This window comes from Eptatretus burgeri, chromosome 7 (genome assembly GCF_056783735.1).
Source record: "Eptatretus burgeri isolate ZD-2024b chromosome 7, Ebu_testis_v1, whole genome shotgun sequence".
In the NCBI taxonomy this organism is placed as follows: domain Eukaryota; kingdom Metazoa; phylum Chordata; class Myxini; order Myxiniformes; family Myxinidae; genus Eptatretus; species Eptatretus burgeri.
In genome coordinates this window covers 87,089,803-87,110,634 of record NC_140967.1, presented here as the reverse complement: position 1 = coordinate 87,110,634, position 20,832 = coordinate 87,089,803, and the positions used below count along the sequence as shown (strand labels likewise).

Below are 20,832 nucleotides of genomic sequence, written 5' to 3'. Positions count from 1 at the left end.
TGCTCATTACTTCAGCTCTGTTTTGCACAAAAGTGCCATCGTTTATAAACATCCACTAATTAATAAATACGTCTCCAGGAAAAGCTGATAGAAATTAACACACAATGGCCTAAAACAGCTGGACAGGGTGTGCTCCTGAGATTTCAGATCGGAGGAGGACCTTGTGGGAAGCTCAACACAATATTGGACGTCAGTGACAACCATGGCCAGCTGCAGGGCCTGGGGCTCACAAATAGCGGCAAAAGAGCGGCGGAAGCAAACAGCAACTGAAGAAGCAACCATGTCCGCCATGCGATTCCCCAGACCCGGAAGGCTTTTACTCGCCATTGTCCACGACCTTTTTCATGCCTCGGACCTCGTGTTGCCCGTTTGGTTTTTGACGAAACGGAATGGGATCTGTTCTGTTCATCTTCGACGATCGTTCTTCCACCACTGCTCAAGCCTCCATTTCCCTCCACCGAGTAAATGTCCCTCACCCGAATGCTAGCCGGAAGCTCATTCCACTCCTGAAGACCCATCATCGTTCTCCATGATCTCTTCACAAATGTTTCCATCTGTGGGTTCTCAAGTTCTTCCAATTTTGCCCTCTCTAAAACATCACTGATCACGACACATCCATCAGGCTTATCTTCATCTGTGATCGGGAACCTGGAAGCAAATGTCACAAATGAATGCCCCCATGAGATATTCTCGACTGGGGTTCATTTTTATCCCCCTCCATACCACCGATGTTAAACAGATCGTCATGCTTGATTTTTTTAAAATATATTTTCTGCAAAACTCGAGAATTCGTCTCAAATGTCCATCAGAAAGGACATTTTCAGACATCTGTACAATTGGAGGCATGGAAGAGGTTAAAAATAAGTCCAATCTATGAAAATGAAAGGCAAACGCAAAAAAAAACCCAAAAACACCAAACGGACTCCAAAAAGAGATGAGCAAGCAATGTGATGGGAGTTCAATTTTTTTTACCTTGATTTCTTTGGCTTTGCTGATAACAGCTGTGTAAAGTATAAAAAAACAAATGTAAACATAAATGGCCAATGACAAAAAACAAGGAGCAAAAGACACTTGAGATCAAAACTTCGCACAATTTCAAAAGCAGTGCTAAAATGGCCGATAACAAAAACCACGCAAAATTTGAACCGCTACGTTATACAAATTCCCATAACGGTCACAAATCGGCAATCAAGGCAAGATTACACATTCGCCGAGATCCCAACGGTCGGAATTCCACACTTATCGCGGGGAGACTGTCCGGATGGGTTCTCAAGCACCGATACCTTATAGGGAAAGACGCACGCCGAGGATCTCGTGGAATGTCCTCGCCATGCACGAGGAATTCTTGAGTGAGAATGGACGGCAATTGCCGCCGGTTGCTCCGTGGTGAAGGACGCTGCTTCCGACGACGGCTGCGCATTTTGTACGGAAGTCTCCGGAAAGTGCCGTTCGCGTGTTCGCTTTTCCTGCAATGAGAAGGTTACGGTCGATGCAAGCCATGGCCCTCACGTGCTCTTTAAGTGTTGTAATATTACGACTTTGGTAGAAGAAACTTCAATGCAGGGAGGCAATTTGTCCCATCAAGCGTGTGCAATGGTAGCCAACATATGGTTGTTTGTCCGTGCTCTATCCTTTATCAATGCTGAACGTCAAGCAAGGAAGCGGCACGTACCATTTCTAAGTCTTTGGTCGGACTCGGCCAGGGCCGGGTTCAGACTGCCGACCTCCCAGACTCAGAGAGGATGTCCTAACTATTACAACCACCGAGTCTGGTAGTTTTTAAACTAGTACAGATTTGAGGCAGCGGAAGGGATTTCCTCCGTGTGTCACAAAAGCAATTATCAAAACAAAATGTCTGCACGTCGGTGTTCATATGTGAAGATTGATTATGGAAGGGATTGTGAAGACGGTATTGGGATTGGTATTTCAGCACACGAGGAGACATCAGTATACTTTTACATGAATTACGAGGACAATGGGAGACAACAGGTAAATAAACTATGGAAAAGGGGGATCTTAACCTGTGATTGCACCATTATCACCACTGTGGTCAGATGGGAATACTAAATATGCTGTTTCCACCTTTTTTGGATTTCCAAGGATGAAAAGATTGTGAAATGGAATCCTTTCTTTCATCTCTGACCTCTTTTGTGGTCTTATTTTTTATTTTTATTTTTTTTTATCCATCTTTCAGAATCTGCTCCCGTTGTCTGTCCAACTTCAGACTTCCCTCGAGATCTTCAAGGTGGCAGCTCATCATCATCATCATCATCATCATCATCATCTCATTCCATCTCCCAAACCAGACTATGATCTCTAATACTCTTGGTTACCGTTTGAAAGTACGTCCGATGTCTCCCGAATTTCCCCACTCCACAACGTCGATCATGTTCGTTTACCTCTGATCAGCAGTCACATCCGACTGTCTCACCCACGAAGGCAGGAGCCATCATGACATTTGGACGGGCTCGTTTAGTGACCACCAATTTGGAGTTTGGCTTCGGTACTGGCGAACAATGGCCTATGTTTGAAAGGCACTACACAATGTTTGACTTCTACTCGTTAAGTGCCCACACATGCGACAGATGCCTTCGAAGGAACGACGTGCTCTACGCTGTAGTTACCCGACTCTGAAGCATCGGCATCGTTTAATCACAGCCTCTTTCTCCAAAAGTAAAATAAATATATAATAGCACTGTAATACAGAAGTAAAAACCAAGAGGACAGTTTTCTAGAATGGTCAGGTTTCTTTGGGTGGCATGGAAAATGCTATGATCCCACAATGCATCAGGTACCTCTATTATTATCAGTGCTTCCGAAATACCAAATTTATGGTTCGATCGATAACCATCTCGGAGTGGACTTGGGACCAATGATGTCATCATCTCAGTGGCACGGCTGTGCCACCAACAAATTATGCCACTCACAGCCATGTGCAGCGTATGAAAGAAGAAGTCGTACAAAAGGATGGAATTTAAAGAAGGGCGCTCGTCATTATTTGAGGGTCATCAAGTAAGAAGAATGCGATTCAATCAGAAAAATAGAAATCGACGCCGATGCGCCGATGGATATGCCTCAGTCTGCAAAAACTGGACGAACGCTTTGGACAACGTGTTTTATCAAACCTCACTGTCCCTATTTGGTCCTGGTTTTGCACAGAGGTGGCAGTGAATGAGACGAAGACGTGCAATGTCAAATGTAGTCAACATCATGCTGGACCCACCTTTATTGGATTCGAGCCTGGCAAAATGTCCTGCGAAACAAGAATACGTGCCTGGAGACCTTCAACGATCGGTCTCCAGGACACAAAACAAATGCATGGCCCATTCAAGCCAATACCATGTGACTACAAAAATCAACGCGAGTACTCTGAACCAAAACGGCAAGTGAGCATAAACAATGTAGTTTATTGCAAACAGCAGATATACAAACATGATTATGAAAAAAAAAAAGCACAGGCCTACCTTTTGTGCTTGCTCGTTTGTAGCCAACGAAATGGGTTCGAATCGTCTTTGAACGTTTTCATTGATCAGTTTCAATCGAGAACCTCCTGCGGAACGCTGCGTGAACGTTCCACCACCAAAATCGCTGTGCGAAGCTGTCCGACCGACGTCCATGATTGTGCGGTCGGTCTCTCTTTTAGAAAGCTCCCTTACATCTGGACGGCCATGATCCAAATCGACCGCGTCGACTTCAAGTCGATTTCCACAATCCCAGGCGAAGTTTTGTTCCACGTTATCGTCATTTTCACTTTCTCTCTCAAAATTGTCCCTTTCGCAAGAGGAAAGCATCGAGTAGGAGTCAGAGTTCATTTTCTGTGATGATGAGGATGGAGGCATCATGGAGCGGGGTCTGCGGAAGTCCTTGGTGGCCGAGGTGTCCTGCTCCAACCTTCCTCGAGCAACCGTTCCAGGAAGTTGTGCTGTTGGCAGACAAGAACGTTCTTGCATCATCGACGTACAGATTGGTGAAACTTGCTTGGTTTCACTCGTCCAGTCCGACACTTTTGATCCTTTTTCGTTGCCATTGTGCTCCTCGTTTGGTTGCAGCAACTTCTTTGTTTGGCTCGAGAGTTCCACGGCGGCAGAATTCCCCTCGACGATGCCGTGCAAGTCCTCCATCTTGTTTCTCAATACAGAACATCTGCTCATGGATTGGTTCATATTTCCTTCATTTTGGCTGTTTTTAGTCTGTGGAAGAGCGGACGAAGAAGATAGATCAAACACGTTTGCATCAGGGATGCCTTTTAACCTCTCTTCGTCGTGAGCGTGCCAAGAACCTTGTCCGTTTGGGTGAGATGAGTTTGCTTTATCTGTCTGAGTGACATTTTCTGTGAGTGTCCCTGTTTTGCTCAATTTTTTGTCATCTTCTTCCTTGTCAAATTTTTCTATTTCTTCATCATCATCTGAAGAGTCTTCACTGCTGTTTGACCCCTCCCAACTGCCTGAAGTTGAGGTGGAATCATCAATTTCGCAAAGTCCATATTCACTCGTACTCGTCAGGTCAGAGGAGGGAAAGATGTTCTCCGTGTCATCGCCCCTCAATAGTAACGATAAGCATGATGATACATCTCCCAGCAAGCCAGAATCGGGCGTGTCTGTGTAGTCGTGGAGGCTCGCAGACAAATTTTTAATACAAAGGGACATCGCGGAGTCGCTGTTAAAATCTACATTCAAAAGCATGTCCTCGGCACGTCCATTTTGGGATCGATCGTCCTGCTCAAAATGGCTTTGGTTAAAAAAGCGTCTTCTTTCCATGTTCGTGGACACGGCAGTGATAGCCTGCCTTGGGTCGCATTCTTCACACCTTTCTTGTTCATGGTCTCGGCTTCTCGCGGGTTTTATCATTTTGTGAACAACCCCACGATCGGGAGAATCCGTTGCGCCCGAGCTTCTGATGAAAGTTTTCTTTAGATTCGTTGACTTGTTGTCACAGAATGGTTCAGCACAAGCCAGTTTATGATGTTGATGCTCCTCATGATTGACAACGTAATTGATGGACTTATCCGATTGCCTCCATGAAGACTTGAAGTTCCGTGATGGCGTCTTAGGCAATGCATGACGAGCGAGATGCGACGATGGCTTCATTTCCAAACTTCCGTCACGAGAACCCGACGTGGACGAGTCGCTCGCTAAGCAAGCCTTCTCAGCAGTTAAACTTGTGTTTTGCTCGTCATCACTGGAAACACCACTCTCACCATCACAAGAAGGCCTGATCCCCACTGAGGACTCTTCCGACGTCATTTTTGTTTGGTCTTTTGGTGATGGAGCACACAGATTGGTCGGAGATGATGGCCTACCAGGCCGTAAAGATTCCCACTCTGATTGCACAAAGGAAAATGAGTTTGTACTGTTTGGACTACTGACAGAAAGGTAGGAGCTGAAGCCCGAATCACTGCTGTGGCCGTTCCACAAAAGCTTGTTCCTGATCGTTTCCCAGCCGCCATCAGTTTTACATCGACCTTCGCCCGATGGAGAAAGCAGCGTCCCAAAGGAACGGCTCAGCTCCATCATCATGTCACTGTTGTCCCACTGCAGCGCTTCATTTCCGTGAGCAGAAAGATTCAACAACGATGGTTCAACGTTCTGGAGCAGTTCCTGCAGGAAATAGATAAATAAATAAATTAATTTGTACTTTTAGAATTCCAAGTTTGCTGACTTTTTTTTTATATACAGTATTCTTTAGGACTGCTGAGCCAACGGCTCAAAACATTTACGAGCCACCAGCACCCTTAGGTGTGACGTGCACAGCAAACACACAATGACAGGATTGGTGGAGCAGATGAGCAAATACGAGTGGGAGAGAGAATTGTACGGGGAGGTATCGAGAGGGGGGGGGGGTGGGGGTTCAAAGTTTTTTTGCTTATTTAACACGTAGACGGCTCCTGATGGCTCGTTATCATCCCAGTTAGACATTTACAATTTCAAAATGTATTCTTCGACAAGGACCAAGAATATCTTTAATCGTAACAACTATCGAATGAAACAGCCAGGTGTTGATGATGACGATACATCTTCTCGAACAATGACCAAATTTCAAAAATCTTTTCACTAAGTTAGAGGAAACGTTTTTGGAGCAACAATAAGTTTTTAAAAACCAACGGTTACAGTTTTGTTTTGTTTTCCGTATCTAGGTTCTTATCTGCCGTTAAGACCATGTTAATCCCATTTATCCGAGTCGATAACCTCCTTTCCGTCATGCTGCTGCCTACGCAACCTGAAGTTCTGCAAACGAAGGCAAGACTCTTCTCGAAGCATCAAACAAAAGAACCTTGAAAATTCCTGCCCTTCGTGTAACCAATATATTTGGCTCCTCCACATGCTGTGCCATTTTTACCCGACTCTTGTACATTCCAGGAGGTCCCCCCCGCCCCCCGACTCGCACAACATCCCTGGAGTACTCGTCATTCCATTTGCCAAGTGTCGCTTCAGAAAAAGGCTCTTTGGAGAGCCTTTGTTTGTAGGAACACTTGGCAACTGGAATGACGAGTACTTTAACACTTTAAAAAGTAATGATTAGTGAACCATTACATAAGTCACACGCTGGATATCGAGGTAACCAACACGCAAGGTTCCCTTTCCATGGACAACATGGCTATACCGACGGGAATACCCAGAAAGACTGCAAACAAGTAAAGCAGGAAGAAAGGGAAAACCGATCGAGGTGTTAATGAAAATGGCAGAAAGAGTCAGTAAAATAAATAGATAAATAAATGGTAAATATGTGCAGCAACAGATACATTTGATTGCATCTTTGCGGCCATCTGATACGTGTCAAGGGAGAGGATGAAGTTCGAAACAAAGTGAGGTTGGTGGAAGAGACGAGGGAAAGAAGGATTGGAGGACAGGTCTTCATGTTTGAAAACCAAGATTTTATAGTACGTAGCCACGGGATAATAATGATACAGACTACAATAAGGATGTACATGAAATGCGTACGAGTACACCAACATTTACCAACGTGTACATTTTGTATTCTTCAAAAGAACACACAATTATATGCGACTGTACGGATTCTTCGTCTCATCAGAGCTTGGCAGCTACATTCAAGTTACGTTTACGGCCATTGTAGTCTCACAGCGAATAGAGCAGCCTCGCACAAGAGGCGGTGGTGGCAGCGCCGCAGCAAAATAGCAGCTATTTCACATTTTATATTCTGCAACACAAGACAAGAAATGGGAACCTTTGTGTTCAATCACCGAAACCAGGAGAGTGTATCCTCTATATCCCTACAATCTGCTCATACGTGCCAAGACATTGGAGGAGCCGACACTAGTACCATATGTTATCTTACTACCTGCAGGAGCACCGTAGGGGGAGGGGGGGTTGGGAGGGTCGTGTGTTTCAGTTCTTTTACCTTAATTATACATTTTGTCACACTATGATGCTTTAGACAGCCAGCGGGTTAAAGGAGAGGGGAGGAGGGTGTTATATTATCCTTACTATTACTGGCAGAGTACCTGCCCTATGGGTGATCTTGTTCCAAGCATGCAACACGTTCTGACGCGTACCTTTATTTGGGCGGTGTATAGGCAACTGACAGCCCTGTATAGGCAAAAATAAATAAATAACCCATGAAGTTACGTGCTTGAAGCAAAAACATACCGACTGCTTATAATTCAAAACATCTCACTGCACTGGAAATCGTAGTGACAGGAAAACTGTCCTGTAAATGGTGGAGGCTCGTAATACCTTCCCTGACCTGGAGCGGCACTACACGATTACATCGAGAATTCGCACTAACAGCTTGACCAGTTTTGTACAGAAGAATGGGTAAATATTGCCCAATCAAGGTGTGCAAAGTTGGAAGAGACGTATCCCAACAGATTCTCAGCTGTAATTGTTGTTAAAGGTTCTTCCACCAAGTATTAACTCAGGGGGGGTGGACACTGATCCAACCAAGATGTAGTTTTCTATTTTTAATTACTTTTCTGAAATTTGTCGAATTTGTTTTTCACTTGGAAGTTGTGGGTCACGATGTGTAAATAAAGGTGGTAAAAGTCTGGTTTAATGTAAATTTATTCCAGACGCAAGGCAACAAAAGGTGAAAATTTTGAAAGCAGGTGGAGACTTTCTAGAGGTGCTGTATTGTATTTAGGTTGTTTTAATTGGAAGAGACCTTGGAAAAGTGCCACAAAAACATAAAATGATGCTGAGAATGGCATTATTACTTTTGTTCTTCGAAAAAAATGCCACCATTAACTATGTTAACCCGGATATACACCTTAACAGAGATTTTGCCCAAAGTGGAAAACCACCCTGGGGAGCGGGAGGGGGAGGGGAGGGTCAAATTAAGTCACTACAATCCCCATCGTGTGACCCTTCGTCCTCCTGTGAAGTTTGAGATTGGATAAGTAACGACCGAATGTATCACGGTTAAACAGACAGCTAGACAGTCAGACAAACAGACACCAAATTGTGTATTTTAGTATGATGATGAGGATGTTATCTATCTATAATTCCAGCAATCTGTGTGTGTGTGTGTGTGTGTGTGTGTGTGTGTGTGTGTGTGTGTGTGTGTGTGTGTGTGTGTGTGTGTGTGTGTGTGTATGTGTGTGTGATCGCTGTTTCTCGACAACCACTGGTCCGATCTAATTGAAACTTGCCAGGTATATTGCTGGGGACCTGAGGATGTGCCTTTTCAAGGTTTGATATTAATCAGACAAGTGGTTCCCAAGTTATGGCCATTTATTTACCAAACCAATGGGAAGACACGTTGTTGCGTGGGCGTGGCTGATGGGGAAGGGAAGCTCAGCCACGTTCCCCATGACGGGTTACAACATACGGGCTTCCGGAGAGTGATGACTTTGCGTATTCTAATCATTTCTCGATTACTTATGCGCATTTATAGATAAACACAATGGCCCAAGTTATGATCGTTTTCATATTAGACGGTGTATAAATTTCGGTAACATCAGAGTGCTGGTATGCTCTGAACCAGGAAGTAATTTTTTTTCTCTCTCTTCTCTTTTTGTTTTTCCTTGCCACGACATTGCGAAAAGGTAAAATACGTTGGCACTAATTGAATAATTGGGTATTAAAACTAAATTGTGAATAATCGTAACTGCGAATAATATCGAACTTCCAGGCCACGCACATACGGGCACGTGAGAGCGAAGAAACGGCCTGTGTGGTTTATTTATTATTATTTAATTTAATTTTTTTTTTTTTTTTTTTACGGGCACGTACTAGTCTATCTATAATTCCAGCAGTGTGTGTGTGTGTGTGTGTGTGTGTGTGTGTGTGTGTGTGTGTGTGTGTGTGTGTGTGTGTGTGTGTGTGTGTGTGTGTGTGTGTGTGTGTGTGTGTGTGTGTGTGTGTGACCGGTGTTTCTCGACAACCACTGGTCCAATCTAATTGAAACTTCCCAGGTACCTTGCTGGGGACCGGAGTATGTGCCTTTTCAAGGTTTGATATTAATTGGACAAGTGCTTCCCAAGTTATGGCCATTTATTTACCAAACCAATGACAAGACACGTTGCTGCGTAGGCATGGCCAATGGGGAAAGGGTGCCGCGCCATTTAGTTACCGTGGCGTAGGAGTGGCAATGGTCAATGGCAGCGAATGTCACGGCAAGCAAAGACAGGGAGGTAAACTTGATTTTAATTAACTCTGTGTGTAAATATCACAGCAGTTGTTACTTCAATGCAAGCGATAATTCGTGGAATGCATGTGAACATTCCGTACGGGCACGCGCTACTTCCGGATAGTAATGACTTACTGTATTCTAATAATTTCTCGATTTTTTATGCGCATTTATAGATGAACACAATACCCCAATCCAGTCGTCGTTTACAAGAGCGAAGGAACGGCCTGTGTGGTTGTTTGAAAGGTTTTTTTTTGTTTTTTGGTTTGCACGTACGGGCACACGAGAGTGAAGGAACAGCCTGTGCGGTTGTTGTTTCTGGCACGCGGTTTGAATATATATTTTTTTAAATTATTTTTGCACATACCGCCACGCATGTACGGGCACGTACTAGTTGAATGTAAATGTACATAACTATGCTCTTTTGGACTCATTAATGGTGTTTTTAGTGTCAATTTCTTTTTCCAGTTGAGACACATTAAATGTTATTTACATTACTTTAAATTGGAAAATTCATTTCCCACATCATCACACCTTTTTAAGGATACATTAACGACAATGTGCGAGAACTTACGTTACAGCTGCGTGTACCGTACCTACTAAAGGCTAAAAAATAATAACTTTTTTTTAATCTCAATTACTGTTGATGTGAAAGCAAGTTGAATGTAGGGAAAATTGGAGAATAAAACAAATTTGTGGAAGTAACATACGATTAAGGCAGCAGTAATAAATGTGCATTGCTTTTGTACCAGTTGAGGGTCCAGGCTTTGCTGAAGGTGAGCTTGCCACTGCACGGCTTGCAGGACGATCGCTTCCCAGCGTCTCACCAGGTTCAGCGAAAGTGGACGCAAATCCTCCTTGACCTGCTCGCCCCTCGACCCATCTTGGAGATGGGTGCAAAGCTGTAGGATCGCAGTCATCCCAGATCGGCGCTGCCGTAATTGATGGCATAGTTCCTGCAGACGGCAAATTCAGCTTACAGTTTGGGAAAGACACTGTGTCAGATCAGCCACCCAAGGTCCACCAAAGCATCTTCGACAGGAATTGGGGGTTTAAAAAATAAATAATGAAAACTGAACTTTAACTCTGCAAAGAAATGAATAATAGTAATAATGAAAAAAAAATACAGTGCTCATCTGGATTAGAGCTAAATACTTTTCATTCCTGACATGCATTGGAAAAGAAGCACAGCTTTATCCATTATTTAAACGAGGAAATGCAGTCAGTCTAAAATGGACATCTGGAATTGTGACTAAATCCTTCAGGGCATTGAATAAGAGACAGTGCCTCCATTACGAACCAAGGCGGTTTGCTGGGCCTTGCTGCCAGAATTAAATAAGCTTCAACGCTCTTATGGGCATAAGCTTCCGTGACTGGGGATAAATGCACGGCGCTCCACGCCTCGACGCCACAAAGGAAAAGCTGTTGCAGTTTTCCTCTTCGGCAAAAAAAAAATCAAACCAAATCGGGCGAATCAGCAAGTGCTTATGCAAACCGAAAAGCTTCAGCTTTGTCCTTGTGGAGCTGCAAAGATGAACCAGCCTTGGAACAAGTGGCGAGACGAAATCTAGACGGGAATGCATCAGATCCTTTGACAAATCCCGGATGAAATTCGATCTTTAAGGGATTCTACACTTTCGTTCGTAACAAAGTATCGTCCTTGGACGTAACCCTCCGGCAGAAAAACCAAGAACCAGCAAGGCAATGTTCCCAAAATGGCATATTGCGTAACACAATCGCACTTCGACCCCCTTTCGTCCGATACGTGCGGTGGGAAGAATCCCCAACCTGGAAATCCTGCAGCTGTGCCTGTGTGGGTTTCCCCACGTGATGGCCTTGTTCGAGACAGCCTCCAAACACGAGTAGCTCAGCATCACCCAGCCAGTTCTTGAGCTCACAAACCCGTTCCTTCAGTTGAGCTATTAGGCCCATCATTCCCGGGGACAGGAATTCCGTAAGTCCCTGAGCCTGCAAGGCCATCTTGGAGGAATCCGTTTCCCTTTCTAGAAGTTTCTGTGAAAAAGGTACGAGCGTCATTGTACTCATTGCTCTGATTTCGTATGCAGTCGATAATTTTTTTTTTCTGCAAGTAAAATGTTTAGTGTTACAAGGCTTTGAACACAGAGCAATTCGTTCATGTGATGCTGAGGCTTTGAAGACTCTTTGGTAGACTGAGCCAAGAGCCGTTCTTTGAACACACAGTTCGTACAAAAAAAATAAAAAAAATAAACTCAGCCAAATCTAAATCTAAAGCCCCGGACACACCTATAACAATGTTGGTGACGAGAACCAGAAGTCTTCTCTGCTGCAGTAATACCACAATGAGAAAAAAAGGCTTCAATAAATAGCTGAGCACGTGTTACAATGTGTCAATCAACGCCAACGTCATCTCTCCACCAAGATGCTGGACGGTGGAGATGAAGGGGATATTCAACCGTTGCTTTTGTTGTACAAAGCATGCGAGGATGAAGATGCGGAGAAGAATACCATGGGTGCATGAAATGTCAGAATGCAGGGAGGATGTGGGCGAGACCTAACGAGATGGCGAAGAGGTAACGCACTTACCTTCGAGGTGTCTAGTCCGGGGTCCATCGCAGATCGGGCGTAGCATCACAAAGTGCGACATCATAGTTAGACGTCCCATCTGCTAGCATTAGTTAGTGGACATTAAAGATCCCACAGTGTCTTCCGAGAAGAGTCGGTGAGTTATCGTCGCAACAACCCGAATAAATTACAAATTGCTCCCCAAATCACCTTCAGTAGAACCTTCATGCTCGACCAGCCGGTTGGTGAAGATTTGGGTGAAAAACTTTCCCTGGCTGACCGCACAAAAGGTTGGGAATAACTAGGGCCACCAAAGTAGTCGTAGTAGTAGTAGTAGTAGTAGTAGTAGTAGTAATAGTAGAAGTAGTTATAAATAGTAAAGGGAGGAGCTGGGTACTAAAATAATTTTCTTGTGGTTCTCCTCCATCGTTATTCCAAAATGAACAGGGTGCTGCCGTCACAGGTAAACCGAGAATGTCGCCACCGATTGAGAAGGGGTATTTCTCTTTATCTTCGAGCGGGAAAACAAAAATCATTGTGGAAGCAATCACAATGACGGGTATAATCATTGTTCCAAAGTATCGTTATACATTGGTTCTTGTTCTGGTGTGACTGTGACGACGTCCATACATAGATGCACACATCCTTCGAGGCTTGACATTAACGGTTGCCCGGGCCAACCAAAATTTGGGGGCAACCCTCCAAAGCCCTACTGGGCAACCCTCCAAACAACTTGGTATCAAGCACGAGAGACATGCATACATAGATCTCATTGTAATTATCACTGCCATTGTTCTAAATATGACAGGGGATTAACAGTGATCTCAAGAATGTTCCAAAAACAAGGCAAGAGGGAAGCAAGCCAGGAAGTAAATATTTGTAAATGACGGAACAATTACAAGTGAATCTGCTCAAGAACAATTGGCAACAGTCTTGCCAATCATATTTTTATTCTTATTTCTTATGCAACACATGGCCGTGGGTAGCGTCGGGTGCTGGTGGTGCGGCTGTGTCGCCGATGCCTCGCTCCCTCTCGGTTCGAGCAATAATTTGGAGTTTGGCTAGGGTGCCGGCGATAGCTCGCAGCCTTGCCAATAAAAGTTGCTTAAAATTTTTAACAACATGCAAATAAGGTTTCCTTCGATCAAACACTCAATATTTTGAAAACGCTGTATTGTGGGGAACTGGAGGAAATAAAAATTGGACCATCTTTGGGTATGTAATAAATAGATGGCTGATAATATGAACGGAATCGAAAAGAATGATCGTTTTAGCCTTGCACGGCAATATGGGAAGAATGCAAAACACTTCCTCACGACGATGGACAAAGATCACATGACGAGGGCGGCAGGCAACAAAATAAATAATTGGAGCAAATTGCCGCAACTCGGTGGGTACACGGGAGGTACATAACAACCAAGTCGTTCTCACCTGCACACCCTCCCACTTGCATTCCACCTCCTGTAGCTTGACTCGGACGTTTGCATCGAGAGTTGGCCATTTTGTGCTCAGTTCATTGCCTTGGGTGCACAGTTGATGCTTTTTAGCTTCCCACACACTCATCTCAACAGAATACACCTGGAGGAAAGTAGAGGTATGGTGAAGACACGTTAACGATTTTGGATCCTTCCTCCGTTCTCCGATAGGCTGTGCACATACCACATACCACACACACACAGAACCTTAAAATAGGAACTTGCTAAAGTTCAAAGAGAATAATTGCGGTTACATCGAGTGGAATGCGTGGTAGTGGAATGTTCAGGCTTGCATCTGGGAGGATGCTCTTCATGCGCCATAATGACGGTTGAGTCTTTCCATAATGCTGCGGGTTGTTATCTTTTTTTAAAACTACCCGAGTGCGATGGCATTTTGCCTTCACAGCAAATCCAAGCTTGCTGGAAACTTTCCAAAAGCAAAGATAATGGGATGGCCTCCTTTTTGTACATACATTATTCAGTTGAACTGGAATCACTCTGATCAGCATCGATTTTGGACCATTAGATAGTTTTATTCGCCTCCGATCCATTCTGGGTTTTTGATTCACCGTCGAAATCGGGTTTCACATGTTCCGCCGTTGGGTGCAATGCCAGCAGGAGGCACTACATCTGGAGAATGCCGATCTGAAGACAGGTTCGGGGTCCACCTGGTTTTTATGTTTGCATGGATGAAAGGTCGTAACTAAGTGAGTGTCATAATCGAGTGTAATTGAGTGTTGAATGGAGGTCAATAAGAGACATTCAAGGCAGGACAAGAAATGGACGTCTATGTGATGTTTATGGGTGAAGGGCCAGTCAGTGTGAGAAAGGGGGGGAGGGTGGAGAGGGGAGGCAGGTCAAGAAATAATTTTTTGCTCACAGAATGAATAAGTGGACACTGAAGAATGTTTCACAAACTGAAGGGCTGTTCACCTGTGTTATTATCACAAAAGACCTACACGTGTCACAAAGGTATACCTTCGAGTCCATACTATCCAAGTAATATTGCTGAAGTGTAGATATAACGATGATGCAATAGCCGTGTAAATTAGGCTGGGAATTTAGAATTATGTCGGGGTATTAACTGGAGTTACATTAGATGATTACAGTCTTTGCTGTCCAGAAGTTAGCACAACATGATCGTACAGGTGGCTTGATGTTTGCTCCACAGAATGACGTGCTCTATGGCCTATGGGAAAGTATCCACTACAATAAATAGAGCATGTGTGGCTGTAGCTATGTCAGCAATATTCACTCATCGATTGGTCACGGCACTGAAGTCAATATAATATTGGTGATGAGATATCATGATATATATATATATATATATATATATATATATATATATATATATATATATATATATATATATATATATATATATATATATATATATATATATATATATATATGTCGCTTTTGGCCCCATCTCTCAATGGTGAAGAATCACTATAAAAATTAAAAAAAACCTCTCATATCCACATTTGGATCTTCACCAAAATCGAATCAATTCCTCCTTGTCACATACCCAACGTGACCAGTAAATTTCGTCCGAATCCGTCAACAACTTTTTGAAATATCCTGTGATATGTCGTTTTTGGCCCAATCTCCCAATGGCGAAGAATCACTTAAAAAAAAATTCTCAGCTCCAGATCCGGATTCAGATCTTCACCAAAATCGAATAATTTTGTTCTTGTCACATATCCAAGTGCTCCATAAAATTTCCTCCAAATCCGTCCACAATTTTTTGAGACATTTTGTTCACAAAGAAACAAACAAACAAGAAAAAGATGTCATGCAGAGCACAATACTTGCAAAATCCACCCCCTCTCCAAAGGTTGTCATGGTTACATCAAATTGTCCATTTCATTGAGATTAAAATTGACAATCTTAATCAAAGCTCAGCTCAATCGGATGAGAATTATTTTAAAGATTGAAATTGATGATTTTAGAAATTTGAGCTCGAGTTGACCTTTGACCTTTTGACCTCAAAAATAGTTGGTTTCCCAATTCAGTGATTCGATATACAAATCTTGTCCAAATTTCAAGGCAATCGGACAATAAACTGTAAATTTTAGAAATTTGACTTCAAAATCAATAGGCTTCTTGGTTGAGACTACCTCTACAACTTTGTAAAGTTTCATGACTATCGGTTTGGAATCATGACATGGCAGACAGGAGGAGAGGAGGAGAGGAGGAGATTGGGCCAACAAAATTTCATCAGAATCTGTCCACAACTTTATGAGATATCCCCTACACAAACAGACAAACAAGAAGACGCCGTGCAGAGCACGATACTTGCAAAATCCAGAAAACAAATTTAACCACAAAAATAATTGGTGGTTGAATTCAATGACAAAATATGCAACTCCTCTTAAAACTTCAAGTCAATCGGATGAAAATTGACAATTTTAGAAATTCGGCCTATGTTGACCTTTTGGCCGATGTGAATCTCCAAAATAATTGGTGGTTGAATTGCAGAAAAGGAAAACAAACCTTGAGTTGACCTTTGATCTCAAAAATAGTTGGTTTCCAAATTCAGAGATGCACTCTGCAATTACTGCTTCATTTTCACATTAATCAGATGAAAACTGACGATTTTTCAGAGGCAATTTGATGATTTTAGAAGTTTGACCTTGAGTTGACCTTTTGACCTCAAAAATAGTTGTTTCCCAATTCATTGATGCACTTCGCAAATCTTGTTCAAATTTCAAGTCAATCGGATGAAAAATGACGATTTCAGAAATGTGACCTCAAAATGACCTTTGACCTCAAAATGACCAAGCTGTTAGTCCAAGACATCGACATCAACATCTATATATATATATATATATATATATATATATATATATATATATATATATATATATATATATATATATATATATATATATATATATATATATATATATATATATATATATTGAGCTTTCAGTAGAGTCTGACATCTTTCTTAATTTACTCTCTCCCTCCCACCTGCCCCACCCCCCATCCTGTGCACATTATGTAGATGGTAATTGTACTTCATGCTGTGGAATTTCACACTCTCATCTCCTGCTCAAAAAAAACACAAACTCTTCCTAACTCCCGGGTTGTACTCAAGGACAAAATGGTGATCGACAAAGGGGAAGCAAGGTTGTTCATGTAGCCTTATAAAATAGCCGACCAACCGACGAACCAACCAACAAACATCCGTAAACTGTGAAAACCTTGAAACCCAGGCTTTTAATTCTTATGCAAAAACAAGGGACAACAACATGCAGATAACTCGAATCCAACCCGGTGTGCATTGCCTTGTGTTTACAACTGCAGTACAAGCGTCACGTGTAATCAGATCACCCGATGACCACATTTCTCACCATGAGAAGTTGCCGACGTCTCTCCTCCGACATTCTGCTTGAACGTTCCCAATGTAGAGCCTCGACATCAACGAGCCAGTTGTGGAGTTCCTCCCAGGCAGTACAGAACTGCCACAAACTGCAGGAAGACGTGGTCCACGTACAAAATGAAATCAAAGGTCAGAGTTCCAGACCTGTCGTGCAATGGTAAACAAGTTTTCACAGTTCATAACAACTCATAGTATTTTAAGAGCAAAATGAGCATCGGCATCGATGATTCAGGTTTAATGCCCCACAGTCTTGGACTCAAATTCCTTCTTTACAGCCCTTGCTCGTGAAAAGGCCGAATGCCTCAATTCTGTGTTTCCCTTCAAATATTGAGGACCAACCCCTCACTTCCTACACCTACCACACCTTTATTCATACCCAAATGCTCTTGGATACGATGTCTTTCCCACTTTAGAATGTGGAGAGGCAATTCTACGGCAAGCCCAAGCAGCATCGGTGTACGTGTCCAAAAAACATCCTCTTTCTGCTCTTGCTCATAATCTCAACCTCTTATCCTCTTTCTGCTCTGTTGACACGTTCATTCTCTCTGGGTCAGTTTCCATCTGTCTGGAAGTTAGCCAATATCACTGCAACACACAAACTTGGTGCAAAAATGAATCTTCTTAACTCAAAGCATATGAGCTTGCTTGCAATCAAAGGCAAGGTCATGGAATCTACCATGACAGTTGACATAAAATCCTTACTTTTCTCCAATAGCCTGATATCAGATCATCAATGTGGTTTCAGACTCGATAATTCTACCCAAGATGTGCTGCTTCTCGTCTCCCAACTCTGGATGACGGCCCTGAATGTTACACATGAGGTCAGGGCTATCTCTCGACATATATATATATATATATATATATATATATATATATATATATATATATATATATATATATATATATATATATATATATATCTATCAGTAGAGTGTGGCATCCCACCTTGCTCTCAAACCTCTCTGCCGATGGCATCCAAGGCCAACTCCACACATGGCTTACTGGCTTCCTCCACTCTCGTAGCCAACGTGCGGCTCTCAACAGAATCCGTGAATCTCTTCTCCCCGTCAAGGCTGGGGTTTCCCCAAGGTAGTGTTCTGGGCCCAGTCCAATTCCTAATCTTTATCAGTGATCTCGCTGACTGAAAAATCCTCTTCATATCTTTTTTAATGACTCCACCCTCTGCCCTGACATCCCCAACCCTTCAGACAGGGAGGAAACAGCCTCTTCCCTCTTTCCAAAACCTGATGGAATCACAAGCTGCTCAAATACTTGGAATACGTTTTTCAATCCTGACAAATCTCTCTGTCTGTCTTTCTAAGGACCATCTGGCAAACCTCCCCATCAACTTTCTCAACAATCCTCCAAAGAAAGTTCAACCATTCAAACTCCTGGGTCAGCCATGGTCTTTCTTGGGCAAACCACGTTTCAAAGTTGGCCTCCAAAGCCAGTCACCGACGAGGCATTCTTCATCCAACAAAGTCCTTCCTTAGCACACCTGAACCCCGATCCACCGACAAGGCCTTCTACCACAGCTTGACGGAGTACTGCTCTCCCTTCTGGGTTTGTGCTCCTTCCTCACATCTTGCTCAGCTCAATGCCATGGAAACCAAGACCTTCAAGATCATTGGAATCTCCCACGACGAAGCTGAGACTATGGGTCGGTCACTTATCCACCGCAGATAGGTTGGTGGTTTCTTTGTCTTCTGTCACCTCAATTCTGTTCTTGCACCCTCTGCTCTTTCAGAACTTTGTCCCCCCCCTACCCCACCCCAGGTTTCTGCAGAGCACACACGATCCACCACCAACCCCCTTATGATAAAACTACCTAAATCCAGGATCACTGCTCACCTCCACTCATTTGCTCCCCCTTTTTTCCTGCCTGTGGAATCAAACTTCCACATTCTCTTCAATCTCATTCTTCCCTCCAGGTGTTCAAGACAGCTATTCACCACCATGGGGCACTGCATCAGCGGCACAGCAATGCTCCCAGCAATGCTTCAACCAGCAGCAATGGAGTGCATCCAAAACAATAGTAACCACCATCTCAGATCATCCCCCATCCAAAATAATGATCTTTCCTATCCCCGTGAACAACCCCCCCTTCCTCCCCGTGTCCCCTTCCATCCAACCTAGCCGCCTCCTTCCAATCTTCCAGTTCTTCCTTCCTGAGAGTTTCCGTCTGTATACATCTGGTTCCATCCCAAACATCCTCCCCGATCCCCCCATTCTAACCCGCATCCATTATTTCTCCACCGCATCGTTTTCCTCCATTTTGTTCCTCGGCATTGATGTTGGTGTTCCCCCTCCCTTCTCTTTCTGCCGTTCCTTTTGTCACGTCGCGCACCGATCCATCGTGTGTTCTAGCTCTTCCACGAGCCTCGACTTGGTATGAAAATAAATGAAAAATTGTTGATGATCAGTTCACGCAATGCTCGATTTTTAAATTTTGATTGAAGACTTCAACTTTGCCACATTGAAGAGTTTGTACCTTTCATGGTGCTCACGTTCCTCGTCTTCAGCAAGACAATCGGATTTTTTGGAGGCCGCTTGGTCCTCCGGAAGAGATGGCTGGCCCGACTTGTCCCAGATCCACAGGTGGTCCTCACCCACCTGACCGACAAATCAGTTAAGGTCTCAATCAATCCACAACAATATTTCTGGAGGACAAGAATATCGATGCTGTTGAAATTTGCACATGATAGGTTGCCGAGTGTGATTACGATTGCTCATCAAGGACGTCTGACTAAACCGTGCCTCGAGGAGGGGGCGAGGGCAAAGTATGTTGACAAACAAGACTGGGAAAAATGATGTCCTCCACGAGCTACAAACACATATCCTAAGTTATGATACACTGTTGGCGCGTGAAAGCCTCCACTTTAACGGAAGAAGTGAGTGTCCGAAGTGAGAGATTACCTTGAAAAAAAAAATAAACCAATGTCACCCGCAGGGTGACCCGTATCTTGCCAAAAGGTGACCACGTGTGACTTCTTTAAGGTCACACTGAGGGGAACAGAGCTGCTATCCACCAGGAGCGACTCCTTGAGGAATATCTGCCTACGAGAGATTCCGATGAGAATCGTTCTACAGAGTAACCATGAAAAATATGCTTTTGCCTCATAACGTCACCAAATGACGTCATAATGTCTCAAGCTTGACATATCTAGAAAGCACTCATCGAGGTGTTCAATTTGAGGTACTACACAATATGGTTCCTAAAACTTGAAAATTTGACCTTGGGGTCAAATATGTTTGACCTCAGACGCTAACCATCAAGGTCAAGGCCAATCGCCACCAAAAATTAATCAGCTGAGCACCAGACCATGAAATATATTCACATGAAGTTTGAAGACGATCCGATCAAAATTACTCAAAAAATAAGGGTTTAGTCGACTCCCGTGATTTGCGACAAAGTGACCTTGACCTTTGACCTTGACCTTCAAAATTTTGTGCACTGAAAGAGACCTCTATAGGCCTCTGATATGCGAAGTTACAAAAATTTCCAATGATAACTGTGCTCTGCAGAGTGATTTATACGTGATTACAGACCAAAAAAAAAAAAAAAAAAAAAACATATGAAGGTCAAGGCCAATCGCCACCAAAAATTAATCAGCTGAGTGCCAGACCATGAACTATATTCCCATGAAGTTTGAAGACGATCCGATCAAAATTACTCAAAAAATAAGGGTTTCGTCGACTCCCCTGATTTGCGCCAGTGACCTTGATCTTTGACCTTGACCTTCAAAATTTTGTGCACTGAAAGGGACCTCTATAGGCCTCTGATATGCGAAGTTACAAAAATTTCCGATGATAACTGTGTTCTGCAGAATTTTATATACG

At 43.3% G+C, this 20,832-nt stretch overlaps 1 protein-coding gene across 21 annotated transcripts in view; it reads right to left on the bottom strand.

Annotated features, from left to right (window-relative positions):
• Positions 1–20,832, bottom strand: part of LOC147023691 (uncharacterized) — a 53,189-nt gene that overhangs the window by 1,322 nt on the left and 31,035 nt on the right. For 20 of the 21 annotated variants that reach the window (XM_085889425.1, XM_085889431.1, XM_085889435.1 and 17 more), the window contains 9 exons: positions 19,484–19,605; positions 16,964–17,081; positions 13,561–13,707; positions 11,374–11,598; positions 10,335–10,541; positions 3,465–5,597; positions 1,284–1,466; positions 973–1,001; positions 1–648 (listed from right to left, as the gene is read on the bottom strand). The exon at positions 1–648 is cut by the window's left edge and continues 1,322 nt beyond it. In XM_085889425.1, coding sequence (XP_085745551.1) covers positions 144–648; positions 973–1,001; positions 1,284–1,466; positions 3,465–5,597; positions 10,335–10,541; positions 11,374–11,598; positions 13,561–13,707; positions 16,964–17,081; positions 19,484–19,605 — 3,669 coding nt within the window. In that variant the 3' untranslated portion in view covers positions 1–143. The remainder of the gene's footprint in view (positions 649–972; positions 1,002–1,283; positions 1,467–3,464; positions 5,598–10,334; positions 10,542–11,373; positions 11,599–13,560; positions 13,708–16,963; positions 17,082–19,483; positions 19,606–20,832) is intronic. The other variant, XM_085889443.1, reaches the window with a different exon arrangement.